This window comes from Protopterus annectens, chromosome 9.part0 (assembly GCF_019279795.1).
Source record: "Protopterus annectens isolate FY-2018-M chromosome 9.part0, PAN1.0, whole genome shotgun sequence".
In the NCBI taxonomy this organism is placed as follows: Eukaryota; Metazoa; Chordata; order Ceratodontiformes; family Protopteridae; genus Protopterus; species Protopterus annectens.
The window spans coordinates 1,579,282,949-1,579,299,246 of NC_056743.1; the positions used below are offsets into that span (position 1 = coordinate 1,579,282,949).

The window sequence follows — 16,298 nt, forward strand, 5'->3', positions numbered from 1 at the left end:
GGAATGTTTATTTAATGGAGTTTATTTAGTAGATTGGTCAGTAGGCATCACTGGAGACTTAACAAAAAGTGTTCCCACAAGATGAAGCAGAAATAAAACCAAATGCCACTAAAATTCACTAAAAGGTAGAACAAAGACCATTGGAGACATTTTCTTCCTAGTTGCACAAGCAAATTTTCACTGATTTAGTCTTTTAATAGGAGACTACACAGTACAGTTATTTCTTAAACTTTTAAGTTCATTTTTTTCTGACATACTTTTTTAGATTTCTGCTTAACTTGTACATTTATGGACATACCTACAAATTTCTTCCTGTATTTATGTTTAATTTGCTAAACATACAATCTGATGTTGTAAATCTTTATTTATTCTTTACTGTTCGGACCTCGGTTCTATCTTTGGAACCGATACGGCCATTTCCCAGCTCGCGCAAGCCAAAAACTCTCAGCTAAGAATCTACCCACAATGCCCCTCTCCTAGATACTCCAGATCTCATTTGCCGCATTCCTAGTCAGACGTGTTAGCCATCTCTCTCAAGCGAAGTAGTATTTTGTTGTTTTTATGACAGTTTTTCTTCTGAATTTCAACATTTTTAGTCAAGTTAGTCTTTTATCACTGTCAATAACCTAGGCCTATTTCCTTTTTCTTGGTAATTTAATTTTTTACCTCTTTTGACTGTCCCTCTCCCCCGCCTTTGACAGGCCCCCTTTTACTAGGGTATTCCTTAACATAACTCCACTGGTATTTCTTCCTTAATTTTTTTCTACAGGATAGCATTGTTTCACTTACCATATCAGACAAAGCTAAGTTGGGTTTTAAACAGTGTGACAAGTGTGGACATAAGATGCCTAACTCAGATACACATGTTCATTGTGTCTACTGTTTGGGCATGGATCATTTGAAAGCTGATTGTGTCATTTGAGCTGGTTTTTCTAATCATACACTAGCAGAACATAAGAATAAACTTATTTTAAAAGGTTTACTCAAGACACCTTTCTCGGAGGCTCTATCTGGGTCGGAGGTCTCACTCCCTCCTAAGACCAAAAAATATAAGGAAAAACGGAGTCACTCAGTTCCTGCATCTCCGTCAGTTTCAGAACAGAGTTGGCGCCATGCTTCACCAGTGCCCTCGGTGTAGACCTCTTCGGCATCAGGATCTGTGTCCTCTCCCTCAGTGCCAACCATGGTATTCACTGCTATCTCGGTTCTAAACACAGCACCACTGACTTTGGTGCCGTCTTTGGTTCCTATATCAGCACCGTCCCTGTCCAGGGTGCTGACAGTTTCCTCGGCTCCATGGGCTCCAATGACTGTACATGCCCCGGCACCATCCCCGTTCACAGTGCTGACAGCTTCTTTGGCTCAGTCAGCTCCAAAATTAGATTACCTGCCAAGGACAAGATATTCTCCTACTTATGACCCTTTCGTGGGGCAGAGATTTAGTCCCTTTCTATAAAGACCTGATTCCCCTTCTGCAGCCTCTTTTAGATCCACTAGGACTTTTTCTGAGCTAAACCTAGTGCGGGTTGTGGACTAGCTTCTGGTAGCTAGGGGACTGCTCATTCCAGCTAGACCTTCCTTCCCTCCTGGCTCAGAATCTTCTATCTTATCTTCCCCTGCCTATCCTCCCCCTGCATCCGCTTTGGTACATACTGTCTCAGCTCCGACAGCAGTGCCCCCTCTGTTGGCACCCACCACCCTTGCAGCATCGGCTATGATGGAGCCGATGCTTTCTCGGAGTGGTGCTTGGACTGTCCGTACCTTGGTACCTAATCTGGCATATTTTGTCACTGGCACAGTCTATGTCCATGGTTCCGATGGCTCCCAGTTCTCTCGTAAACCCTCAACTGAAAGTGGGCTCAGGTGGGCCTGCTGTACAGGTGATGGATAGGGCCCTTCACTCTGAAGGCTCACAACCAGCCCCTATGACACCAGTATCAGAACCCCCTGTGAAGGGAACCCCTTCTCCAGAGTCCTCCTCAGAAAATCCCACTGGAGAGCCAACCCAGAAGAAACAGTGCAAGAGGAAGCACCTTGATTCCCCGGAGGAATCTATCACAGAAGACACTGACTGTGATGAGGGGAAAGGGTCCCCTTGTTCTCCCCCAGATGACGTTTCATTCGGAGACATTCTCAAAATCATCAAACAGCAGGGGGAATGGAAGTCCTCTAACCCTTCTTCTGAGGAATCAGTGTTTCTGCAGGCCTTCCATGCCCGGCCATCTACATCCTGGGTGACCCCACCAGCAGATGATCTTGTTAAACTAATTATGCAGCATGCCTGGAAGCCCCAGACAATGTAAAACCTGTCCCCTGGAGGTCGGACAAAATGTTAATTACACCTGAAGACCAGCCCCACTGGTCCAAGCAGCGGATAGTTGATTCTATGGTCATGGCGGCAGCCACCAAGAGGGAACTGGCAGAAGATAGTTCCACTGTCCATCCTCCAAACAGGGAGTCCCGGACAATGGACAGACTAGTGAAGGAGACCTATGCTTCAGCAACCTTTGCCATTCGGTCGTTGAATTATCTGGCACACTTTACTCACCTCCAAAGAGACCTAATTTCTGAAATGTCTTCCTTTTTGGGGGGGGTACTGCCTGATGAGGTGCATGACACTGTCACCTCACAGCTAGCTACCCTTGAATCCATCTCAAACTCCCCGATGCGTTTGATATCTCACACTGCCAAGGGGGCAGCTAGAGCTGCCGCATCTGGTGTTTTCATGAGACATGATGCTCGGATGCGGTTATGTGATTTAGCAGACCCCTTTAAATCTTCCTACAGTAACACACCTGTCGATGAATCTGCACTTTTTGGACCCAAGGTACGTGACACACTTGCATGTAGTGAGAAAGACGGAAAGACCTTGTCTGCTGTGGGCATATGCTTTTCCAACCACCATAGGCCCTACTCCAGGAACCAGAAGGGGGAAAGATATGGTTCAAGAAATCCCAAGGATCCGTTCGTGACACTCATGGTGAGCAATCTCCCTGGGGCAGAGGGGGCTACTCATATGGAAGACACCCCTTTCAGGGTAGAGGGGGTCTGTATAATGAGGAAGTCAGAGATTCTTTCTCCAGCAGACCCTGCCAGTGCTCCTGAGTAGCTCCCCAATTGCTTTCCTCTGGAAGCAGTCGGGGGTCGTTTCTCTCTGCATCTACCAGCCTGGCATCTTATTACTACCAATGTTTGGGTGCAGAAAATAATATCCAGAGGCTACCAAATACCTTTCGACCTAACGCCCAGATGCGTCAAATGAATCCTCAATGTACCACCCAATCAGAGAGGATTATCAGCCTTAGAAATAGAAAAACTGCTAAGAAAAAGAGTCATCCAACCAGTCCCACCAGAGCAGACAGGATCCGGGTTTTACTCGAGGTTCTTTTTAGTGTCAAAAAAGACAGGGGACTGGAGACCAATCCTGAATCTCAGCCTATTGAACAAATTTATCAAACCTCAAAAAATTCTGGATGGTCACATGACAGTCCATTCTTCCCTTCCTAGGGAAGGACAATTGAATGTGTTCTATAGACCTACAGGATGCGTACTACCACATAAAGATGTATCACTGGTCCAGGAGGTTTCTCCGCTTCTGGCTGGGAGCCAATCACTACCTGTTCAGGGCACTGCCATTTGGTCTCTCAAAAGCCCCCCCGAGTGTTCACCAAATGTATGGCAGTTGTGGTAGCTCATCGTCGACTACAAGGATTCCAGGTATTTCCATATCTAAATGATTGGCTCCTTACCACTCCGACCAGGAATCTCCTAGTCCACAGCCTTTTTTACACTCAAAATCTCGCTCTTCACTTAGGGATTACAATCAAAGACAAATCTCAGATGAATCCAATGAAGACACTGGAATTTATTGGCGTGGTCTTCAACACATCTTGTCAAGCTTCTCTCCCCCTTCACAGGCTTTTGAAAATAAGACACCAAATTCAGGACCTTTCTCACACGTTTGTACCAGCATGTCTTGTACTGCAATTCTTGGACTCCATGGCAGCTGCCATTACCTTGGTACCACTGGCGAGATTGCATATAAGAATCCTGCAGTGGCTCCTTTCCGCACAATGGTCATTGTTAACCCACCCACTTAACCACATCAAACGCCATATGAACCTTTGCAAGGAGGAAATGCTATGGTGGATGGAGCCATAAACCATTCTGTCTTCCCCAACCCACAGCCACGGTGACCACGGACGCTTCACTATTAGGGTGGGGGGACATTTCCAGGGAAAGACCATCCAAGGCACCTGAATCCCCCCCCCCCCCCTTGAGGCCAACTTGCACATAAATGTCCTGGAACTGAGGGCAGTTTTCTTAGTGTTGCAAGCATTCCATGCATCCCTGCCTTTGGGAACCACTGCAATTCAGTCAGACAACATGTCAGTCTGGTATCAACAACCAAGGCAGAACCAGATCTTACCCCCTGTGTCAGGAAGCCATGAGGATTTGGCACTGGGCGATAGCTTCCAATCGCTTTCTTATAGCAATGCATATTCCCGGGAGTTCCAACCTTGTTGCAGACAATCTGAGCAGGAACATCCTGATGCCTCACGAATGGTCCCTCAATCCTGTAATAGCAGCTCGGATCTTTCAACATTGGGCAAGCATTGCTGTGTCCTGTTTGCTTTTCCCCTGAATTACAAATGCAGGAGCTATTTTGCCTTGATCCCCCCCTCAGGGGGAACCACCGAGGGATGTTCTAATGCACAACTGGCCCCTGGGTCTTTTGTATGACTTTCCCCTGTTTCCCCTCATTCCAAAATTTCTCCAGAAAGCTCAGAGGTTAAAAAGTAAAGTGATCCTCATTGCTCCCTACTGCCACGTCAAGTCTGGCTCCCGTTTCTATGGCTTCATCTGATTCACAGCCCGTGGATCCTGGATCATTCCCAGGACCTGTTATCCCATCCTCAGGGATTGATTCATCCGAACCTGCACCATCTCAAGCTCACACCCTGGTTCCTCCACTTCCAATGATTGCCAGACAGCCTGACATCCCATCTCCTGTTCATGAAATTCTTCCGGCCTCACACAAATCTTCCACTAGAAAGGTTTATTCTAGTAAATGGACTAGGTTCTCTTTTTGGGCCAAAGACCAGAACTTAGACCCTTTCTCTATGTCTATTCAAAAAATTCTGCAATACCTGACTACTCTCCTGCATTCAGGAGCCTCAGCTTCAGCAATCACTGTACATTTAGCAGCTATCGCCAATTTTCATAATGGTCTTGAAAATTCTTTAATTATGTCACACCGCCTATGCAAGACTTTTTTGAAGGGAGTATTACATGTTAAACCTCCGGTCAAGCCTCCCTTAGATCCCTGGGACTTGACTCTGGTGCTTCAATCTCTTACAGGCTCTCCCTTTGAGCCCTTTGATTCATATGATTTGAAATTTGTGTCTTGGAAAACCATACTTTTAGTAGCACTTACCTCAGCGAGAAGATTATCTGAGCTGCAGGCCTTGAGTGTCAAGAGTCCTTACTTGATCTTCCACACGGATAGGGTGTCCCTTCATACTGACCCTTCCTTCTTGCCCAAGGTCATTTCTGTTTTGCCATTAATCAATCTATTCACCTGCTGGTTTTCTTCCCAAGGCATTCTAACAGAGGGGAGTACCTTTTGCACACCCTTGATGTGCACTGACAGCTTCATTGTTATTTGGACAGGACTAAATCTTTCAGAAAAACAGATCAATTGTTTGTGGCCTTTGCAGGACCCAGATTGGATAAACCTGTTTCCAAAGTGACTATATCCTCTTGGCTTAGAAACGTCATTACCATTATCTACCAACAGAATAAGCTACTCTTACCTTCCAGAATAAAGGCTCATTCTAATAGATCTATGGCTACCTCTGTAGCTTTTCATTCCAGAGCCTCTATGGATGATATATGCACAGCAGCCACACGGGCAAGACCTCATACCTTCATATCTCATTACAAATTGGATTTGGCCTCCACGGGACGAGCATCTTTTGGTTCTATGGTGCTCAGGAATATCCTTCCTTAGGGCCACCCAGGACTCAACTAGCTGGGGACTCGGTCCTAACAGTAAAGAATAAATAAAGATTTACAACATCATATAAAGAAGTTATGTCGTACCATAATGTTCCATCTGAGTTGTAGATCTTTATTCATTCTTTACTTCCCACCCTCCTTCCCCCTGCATGGACTTCTGGTGGTCTTCAGATACTCCTGGTTAGGGTATTTGCTCAGACAGACCCTCCTACCTTTTTCCTATTACTACATCTTTATCTAGGGTGGGCAAACTCGATCTGGAGTATCTAGGAGAAGGGCATTGTGGGTAGGTTCTAAGCTGAGAGTTTTTGGCTTGCGCGAGCTGGGAAACAGCTGTATCTGTTCTGAAGATGGAACCAAGGTCCTAACAGTAAAGAATGAATAAAGATCTACAAATCAGATGGAATGTTATGGTAAGACATAACTTCTTTTTTTTATTCAATCTTTATTTTATTCTTGTAAGTTGCAATTTAAATTCAGTTTTATCTGTTGGATGCTTGCTGGGTTGTCTTGGCAACAGTTTGATATTTCAGAGATCTGTTATTTGAATGTTGCCATTTACTTGTGTTTGCTTTCTGTTGCTATCACAACCTTTCTCAAATGAGTTTTGACCTTTAACTTTTCTTAGTGTCTTTTGTTCTAAGTGCTGTAATCTAATTCATTTAGATGTAAAATACTCTTTATGATGGAAGTATACCTCTCAACTGTCCAGTTTTTTACAGAATGCCCAGATTTTTGCCTCATGTTTTTGGTCTGTCACTCCAAAAATTGTGTTTTTCTGGGAAATCACTGAGAATTGAAGTCATTAAATAATGACAGACATTTGAGCTTCAGGCTTCATATCTTTCAGAAATTGCCTGCTAGTGTAAAACCTGTTATTCTAATAACTTTCTAAGTTTATAAGAGCAATAATTAAAGTTTGTCCTTATTTTTGGACCTTTGCCTCCCCATTATTTTTGGCTTTGCCCAAATTTCTTACATTAACTGTTTGGGAATTATGAAAAGGAGCATATCGATCTTCGATCCAAGTAATACAATTCAGCAATGTGCAGTGTCCTGCTTCTGCTTAGAGCATACATTTCACATTGCTAAATACTATGCCTCTTTATTCTACTGTAGTACTATGAATTATTTTTTCATTTATTAGTTCATACTCGCAGACTAAAGGCTCATCGAAAGTTATCTAATATTTATTGGAATTCTGATACAGCAAGCAATTTAAATCCCATTGCCTTACTCACTGCTACTTATCCTTGGTTTTCAACAGTCCACATACATTACCTCCTCTCAAGCAGTCATATTACATTAATATGGAATTTTTTTGTGTCCTAACATCTAGATGCTCTGTTTATGCCTCATAGCCACTAAATCTCTCTTTCTCTATCTTACTGTCAGGTGACATCCATCCTGAGAACCACACACAACTTATATACAAACTAACTCAAGATGCTGTCCTTTGGAACATACTAAAGGCTTTAAATAATTTATATCAGTATAAAAAAGTTTCCATAGTAAAATATTTATCATTCAAAACTAGTTGTCATTTTACCAACCTGATAAAGTTTCTGGGAAAGGGCTAAAATTTTCTGACCCTACCAACTCCCTCTACCAACCCCTCCCCGATATGCCATAATAACGTTTGGCAGTGGATTTTTGGTTTAAGACTAATCTGTCCTGTTTCATCTCCAACAGACAAATGCCTTGGTCATAACACAAATTACACATTGTGTTAAAATCAGTAACAATAGCTTGTATCTATGCATCATGTATTAGCTGAACCATATATAACATGACAAAGCTGACAAATCACATCATAGTCCTAGACAAATTTCAGTTTGACTGGCTACTTGTTAAGGATGGTTCACCATTCCCCTCAATTCAGCTTTTTGGTCTATCTCAACTAATCATTGAAACAGCATGAAACACCAGACATAGTTGTAAGGACGATTTATTACACTGGATCTTTGCATCTTCTCCACTCAACTTCTCCAACTCTGATGTCAGACTAAATCAATGATCACCTTTGGTAATGATCCATTTCATCTTTAAACAATACCTTACCTAATACCAACTTGGCTCCTCTTCATTCACTAACCCTCAACATTGCTACATCCAGTTTCAAAATCATTTTTGCTAACTATATAAAATAAATTTGCTCCACTTCAGGGAAAAAAAAATCTGTTAACCTTTTCTACCATGGATAACTCCAGATATAAAAAAAGTTGATGTTTAATGCAACTCTAACAAAGAGCTCATAATCCAAATGATTACTACAAATTTCAAGAAATGTGCATTTCATTCAAAAAATGCTGTTATTGCAAAAAAAAAGGCTGATTTTTTTTAACCGAACTATTACAACAATCTAAAGAAAATCTGAAAATCCATTAAGGAATTACCTTCACTCTATTTCTGAGACATAGGTAGGGTGGAGTGAAGGGGCAGTTGGCCTGGGCAAAAGTTCCCAGGGGACACAACTGGAAGCATTTGCCATCACTTCTGTATGACCAAGGGCAGCAGTGACATTCAGAAATAAATGCAGATCCTGCAGTACTGACATTCAGAAATAAATGCAGATTCTGCAGTACTGACATTCAGAAATAAATGTGGATTCTGCAGTAATGACATTAAGAAATAAATGCAGATTGTGCAGTACTGGCATTCAGAAATAAATGCAGGTTCTGCAGTACTGACATTCAGAAATAAATAATAAATTCACATTCTGCAGTACTGACATTCAGAAATAAATGCAGATTCTGCAGTATTGACATTCAGAAACAAATGCAGATTCTGCAGTTTTGGTTGAAGTGCTCAACACTCCTTGTGTGATATCTGGCTGTAACAAATCACTTGTCACAGTTATAGTGGCCTGCTTTAAAGAGGATTTTTATTTTCTCTTTTGGTCCTCAAGCATTTTTTTTTTGTTTGCATTGTCCTCAACTTGGGGGGGGGGTGGAGAACTCACAGAGTACTAGAATAGATGTCTACAACTCTATATATTTCATGCCAGAAGTTTCTCTAGCCACTTCTTTGACTCTGCACAAAAATTAAAAGTCCACACATACTTCATCTTGCAACATGCAGTCAAAATATTAGCTCTGCCTTCTCCATGCAAACAGCAACAACTTCAGATGTGTTTAATTTATAAAGAAACTTAGACCTGAATCTCTTCTGCTGCTAACATTCCTTCTAATTCTAAAAGTCACTTCCATTTTGCATTCAGTCACTGTCTCTTAATAAATGATCTGCCACAGAAGGTTATATTCCATATTGCTGTAAAAAATCTACCATAGTTCCTCTATATACATATATTCGTATTAATAATTTCTGTTCTAGTGCAATGCATTCCTCACTCCCTAAACCTTTGGGAAATGTATTGATAAATTATTTTCAACTTCATACTCAAGTGTTGCATCTCCTAGTCCACATGATTATGGTGCAGCCGTGGAAATAGTATTGCTTTGCTTGAGCTCAATGAATCCACCTGTTGTGAGCTAAAGTTAAGAAAATCCATATGTACATTTCTCGATCTTTCTAAGATTTCCAGTACTGTATTACACAAACTTTTTCTGCCTCTCTGAAACCTTTGTCTATCAGCAAAAGCAATTACATGGCTCACTGGTTATCTTAATGGTGGGAGCAAAGTTATAAAATACAACATACTTACTGTCAGAATCCCACAGTGCTCTGTACTAGGTCCCCTTCTGTTTATAGGTTCACAGGTAAGTACTAAGCTCGCTGCCCTTGCAGGCCATTTCATGCCTAACTAGTTTGCCTTTTTTTGTGCTTGATATAACCTATCCCATTTGATTGAGAATGGCCTTACCCATCCCATGGTCAGTAATTATATATTATCCCTAATGAGAATAACAGGAATCATACCATAGATAATATGAGTGGACCCATGCACAAGGTAAAGCTGCCTCTGTCCATTAGTGGTACATGGGCCTGTCCTGGGGTAAATTTTCTGTTTCCCATCCATAAAGCTATATTGTGCTTCATTATGGACAGTGATGAACTTTGTTTTATGTGAATGGGCAGTGTGTTTCACAGCACTGGTATTAAGTATGATGATTGAAAAACATCTGAAATGCCAGACTGATGTACCATAGTGATGACTGCCATTGTTTTATGATCTCATTTCCCCTTCTTTTATTTGAGACCTGACTAAATAACAATGGTTTTCTTTTAAATACTTTCAGAGCTAAAATCTATGCTTTTCTGTTTTAAACATTACTGGGACATTTATGCACTTCCAAAATTAAATCTCTATTTGTCTTTCATATGCTCAAGTGTGCAGGCAGACTTACCACTTTAACCTTTTTCTTCTGATTCCATTAATGGCAATTCCAAAAAAACCCCCACACATTTAACATCTCAATTGAATCCTCATATTTTGATAAAATTGGCTAAACCTTAATACTTAGATTAACAACCACTTAAATTTCTACTGATCCATACAGAAAATAATTTGAAAAAATAAATAGCAAAATCATTCCTTACTGATGAATCCAGATTTTACCAACTTTGATTTCTTTTTCATGCCTGCTGTCTTTGGACCAGCTTAAACACTCTCCTGCTATATAAACTGGGACAATCTCACTGTAAAATTGCTCAGCTGATTGCCAATCAGGAAAGTCTCACTCTCCATTGTTTTCACTTCAATAACTTGATCGGTTAGAATTTGGGCATCTCCTCACTTTCATATAGCTATGCCTGGCACTTAATCTACTTTATATAGCCAGCTGCTTTGCCTTAGCTACTTGTTATATAAACAGCACAAGCAGCTAAGAGATTCTGTCCTTCACCTGATCAATATTCCATTAACATTACTATAAGAATCAATTAGAGGAGGTTAGAAAGGATTGGGAAGAGAGTTTGGATAAGCAAATCACAAAGGAGCAATGGGAGGCTATATGTAAGTCTCCCAAATAAGCAAAAAAATCTGTAAGATTTAGTATTTTTGCTTGGAAATGTTTACATAGATATTTTTATACCCAGAGTAGACTTCAGAGAATTTTTCATCAGGTAGACGGCAAATGTTGGAGGTGTGATGGGGAAGAAAGATAATTGGGAACATATTTTCTGGGAGTGTTTGTTTTGGTGGACCTTAAGGATTTCCTGTGGGATGCACTGTCAGAAATGTTGGGTGGGCAGATTAGTATAATGAGGGAGAGGATTTTTCTGAGCTATGATACAGAATCAGAATTGTCTAGACATGGTAAGGCCTTGCTGTGTCTATTTATGTGGCTGTCAAAAAAGCAATTACTAGAAAATGGAAACCGAAATCTAAACCAACTATACTAGTAGTAGTTTATATAGTAACAGAGATAAAACAACTGGAATTGATATCTTCAGAAAAGGGTAGGAGCAAACTACATAGCAAAAACAGGAATTGTGGGAAAAAACATACAGGGGAGGAATAAGGTTTAAAAGAAGGCAGGACTTAAATGTGCTATATAATGTTTGACTGAAAATGATTGGGTACATTATAAGTGATGTATAATATTTGCAAATGGGAGTGTATCCGCATGGTTTGTGAGGTAAAATGCTTGCAACTAGGAATGTGTCAGTGTGGATTGCTTTCATTTATATAAATGTATGATTGCCTATGTCATAAGTGATGGTTTAATAAAGCTGTTTCTTGTTTAAAAAAAAAAGCAGGAATGGAATAATTTATGTAATGTTGCTTAGGTTATATGATATATAGCAATATATGTGAAGTATAATGTTTGTAAACGTGAACTTATTAATGCAGTTTGATTGCTTTTATATCAGTGTAAATTTGCTTATGTCACAAGTGATAATTCAGTACTATAACACTAAATAGACATAGGGACTCATTCTTTGCTCAACAGGAAAGCTTAGAACCAAGCCAGTCACTTTGTAACTGCAAAATTTAAGACCCCGACAACAGGAGCGTACACCCATACCAATACTTTGCGTTCTAATGACCTCTTTTCAATAATTACCTGCCACGGTACATAAATCACTGAAAAATTTGATGAGGTGGCACCACACTGGATTCAACAGTAGCCTAAAAGCGAAATAACATCCTGCCATAATCAATTAGTTAGAACAAAGGTAGTATACACCTGTAAAAATACTTTGTAGTCTCAATGCACACTTCTTTATAATTATCAAACACTGTACCTGAACCACCAGAAAATTCAGCTTAGTCCTGACATCACCCCACCATATAAACAAGCTCATGAAGATGGAGGCTCATAGAATGAATAAGCGATCCACAATCTGGTGTAGTCATGCCAGCTTTAATCCATGTACATAAAAAAATATAAGCACATAAAAACTAAGTGTTATCATCCCTTACATATTGGGATTTCATCAGTTAGTAAAACAATGTGTCACACCCTTTTATAACTTTTGACCCCCTCCCCCTTGTTAACATCACACATTTAAAGTCATACCATCTACTTCAATAGCATTAATAACAAAAAAATAAAATGCATGATTCACCCTGATATCACGAAGGTGTTCAGAAATTCTTTCCTTTAATGCTCTTTCAGTTTTACCTGTGTGACAGTTAAACACCAACACAACTGGCCCCGATTACTACAAATTTTGAGTTAGAGCAATTGTTTTTATAGTGTGTGTGCTGAGTTTGTATGCAGTTTCATCCTAATGTATTAGGCGTGAGACAGCGAGAGAGATTGTTTGCAGGTTAGGGTTTGAGTAAGGGCTATGTAAGGTGATAGTTTTAATGTTTTGTGTCTGATGATGAGTGTGTGGTGTAATGGTACTATTAGGAAAATTTTTGGTATGAATGCGCAGAGATGGGGTTAGGGATGGCTCCAATATTCAGTCTTACTCGTGGTAAACCTAACACTGCCACACTCTAACCACAACCCTATCTAAAACTCTTTCCCTAACTATTATTCAGAAAATTATGTTTGAAGTTTTTTTTCTTTCTTGAGTCACCTGTATAGTTTAGGTGTTTTTACTTAGTGTTAGTGAGTTTCAGTGTGCAAAAATTCATGTAATGTACATTGTATCTGCATATCAAGTTAAAAGGATAGAATCATACAAACATATCCGAATATGAATTGTGTGTGTGAACACACACAGATACCCATAGATATTACCTTTCTATGTTAATATCACAGACATGAAGTATAACTCAGTCCTGTGAACACATATTGTCAGCAGCAAAATTATACTCAGTAATCATACTTCCATACGCCAGAGAAACATATCTGTAGCTGCATGAATCTTGCTTTTGGCCTGAATGCATTACTAAATCCAACTTTTCCATCTATTTAGGTCATAAAATGGTAATATTCTGGAAAGAAATAGCCATGGAATTGATATGGCTAGGCTTGTATAGGCCCTAGGGCCGATAGCCTAGTACCAACCTATGAACCTATTTGTCACTGCAGTCTTATGAGGCAGTGTGCTGAAATTTATTTTTCTCAGGGAAATTTGCCTATCCCCACAAGACCTTGAAAAATGGAGATTTTCAAATTTCTTTTTACACGTATTTCTTTGTTTTGCAAGGTCTTTCTTAATGGATCCAGTATGCCTCTGCTATGTCAGTTTGTATGTCTTCTTTATATCATGTAATATAATTTAATATACATCTAATCTAACTATAAAAGTTTACCATTTTATGACCTAAACAGATGGAAAAGTTGGGTTAAGAGATGCTTGTGATTTGCAGGCAGACCATGAACACTGACAGTACAGTATGATAAACAGTTATATTACGAACACGTGGCATAAACACATTGGAATGGATGCACGAATGCGTACCCTAAATGTACATGTATTCAGGGACATTACTACCACATTGCTTTTGCTGTCTATTCACTCAAAGATTACACTAAGTGTACATGTAATCTATGCTTTGTGGTAACCTTTATGAATCCCCAATAGTTAAGGCTGCAAGAAAATCAGCAGGAAAAGTAAAATTAGGAGGAAGAAGGTGGGAGTTATGCTTGTGTTGTCTATTCACTCAGCACGGTGTACACTTAGTGTAGGCATTCATGAATTTGGCCCATTATGTTTTAATTCATGTACAGCATCATAAAACAATTTCTGCATTTCATGCACTCTGCAAAATGTCACTTGATTATAAGGCAATAAATCAGAAACAATGGACAACTTCTTACTTGCACTTCCCTGTCAGCCAGAGCCAGTTTGATGATTTCCTGATTAGCCCATGTTCTAGTGATTTTCCTTTCCTTTACGCAGCAGCTAATCATGGCCCTCTCACATCCTCCAGCAATGCAGAATGGATTTCATTTTCACAAACCATTTAAACTCTGGCAAAGTATGTATGACAAAGCTATTATCCATGATGCTATGTAATATTTTTCAAAGTTGGTTATTTTATATTTGGCATCAGTACCGAAAAATAATTATTTTATATACTATACTCAACTATAAATAAAGGTGAAAAATAGTAGGACTGGATCCTTATTTAAAATACAGGTATGAATATTCAAAGGAAAAACATTTAGTAGCACTCTTTCCTTACTGGGTGACACTTTACGTATTTTAATGATTTTCCAGTACTTACTGTGTTGAGTTCTGGCCAATGTCAATGCATTCCTTTTTTCCTAGGACTACGTTGATGCAGTCTCCTTAATTAAAGGCTGTCTAATTTATTTCTTAATGTTTCCAGGGGCACCACGCAGTTTCTCTGCTCGGATTCTTGGAATGGTGTGGGCTGGTTTTGCAATGATTATTGTGGCCTCATACACTGCCAACTTGGCTGCTTTCCTGGTGTTGGACAGGCCAGAAGAAAGAATAACAGGAATAAATGACCCTCGGGTAAGCTTATAATTTCTTAGTATCTGCTTCAGTTCTACAGTTTTCAATAAGTCAGAGCTGAATGTAATGTGATCCAGCTGCTGGAAATGTTACTGGATGATTGAGTGCTAAAAAGTTTTCAATGCAGAAAGGCAGGACAGCTTTAACTTGTACTAACTTTTGATTTAAGTTTACCAACTTTGATATATTTATCTTCCAAAAATAGAATGACAAATCACAAGCTAGTTGGCAGATATAACTGCATCAGTTTGTCTTCCTATAATTTGTGGCATGTCATAGAATAATTGGATAGTATAATGGAAACATTAACGAGCAGTTGGCAGGTGTTGACTTTTACTCAGAGGATGGTTGCCAAATTCACTTTACAGTTGCCTTTTTGGACTTGTTTTCTTAATTTTTTTATTGTATTCATCTAACTACACATATACTACTTTACATTAGGACTGTACAAATTTCAACAACCTACATTTTGCATATGTGGACTATTAGGGTTTTCAAAGGCTTTTAAAGATTTTTTTTTCTGAATTAATTATGTTCTTTGCTGGCCACTTAACTGAGCCATGGTTCTCAACTGTAGACTTTGTGTAGACTGGTACAGGACAAACATAATAGGTAAGACTACCACAAGGTGAATGCTACTAAGAAAACATAAAAGCTAGCTTTTTGGCTTAATTTATATACTAAGGACATGTATAGTCTAAATCCAGTCTTTACCATAGTCTGTTTTTCCTTTCTGAAGTAAACTTTGCACAGGGTTCATGGCCTTGTAAGTTAATTGTGAATAAGGAATATTTTGATGATTTTATTAACACAGCTGATGGGTTTTGCGGGGACTAGTGTTTGGGCTCAGATTTGATACTTTGGCCTACAAACAGCTGACTGAACTTGGTTTGAAGTGGTACATCTGTAGGTACGGAGTGACTTGGGAATGTTATCCTACAATTTGTCAAGTTTGAATCCCCCATTGTTAAACTCCCTGACTGCTGCTTCACATAAGAAATCATAACCAGTCTGCTTTCTATTTGCATGTTGACAGTCATTCACTTGGTGTGGACATTTCTCATTTTGCCACTGTGCAGCTGTGGAGTTTGTACATTTAAGGAATGCAGGTGTCGTTATAAGAGACTTGCTCCATCCACAACCCTTTTTACAATTTTTGCACGAGGTTGAGGTGTCACTTCAACGGTGACAATCATCTAGAGTCAAGGCTCACACTTCCGGGTGGCTAGCCCTGACATGGTTTACAGAGGGCACAAACCACACAGAAACAGAATGTATCCAGGAACAGAAAACAGCGACACTGTAGTAAATATCGAAATAATTTATTTGTCCACAAAAACAGAGATTAAGTGCTTCCGTATAAGAACTTCGTATAAGAACTTCATCAGAATCACAACAAAAAACACATCCAGCACACCCTTAAAACTCTAACCACAATGAAAATAACAAAAACATTAACCCATACTATGACTGTAAAAAAGGTGATG

The 16,298-nt window shown here is 39.7% G+C and overlaps 1 protein-coding gene across 1 annotated transcript in view; it reads left to right on the forward strand.

Annotated features, from left to right (window-relative positions):
- LOC122810723 (glutamate receptor ionotropic, NMDA 1-like) overlaps positions 1-16,298 on the forward strand; it is a 451,545-nt gene that overhangs the window by 283,574 nt on the left and 151,673 nt on the right. Inside the window, exon 4 of the mRNA XM_044082286.1 lies at positions 14,663-14,811. Coding sequence (XP_043938221.1) covers positions 14,663-14,811 — 149 coding nt within the window. The remainder of the gene's footprint in view (positions 1-14,662; positions 14,812-16,298) is intronic.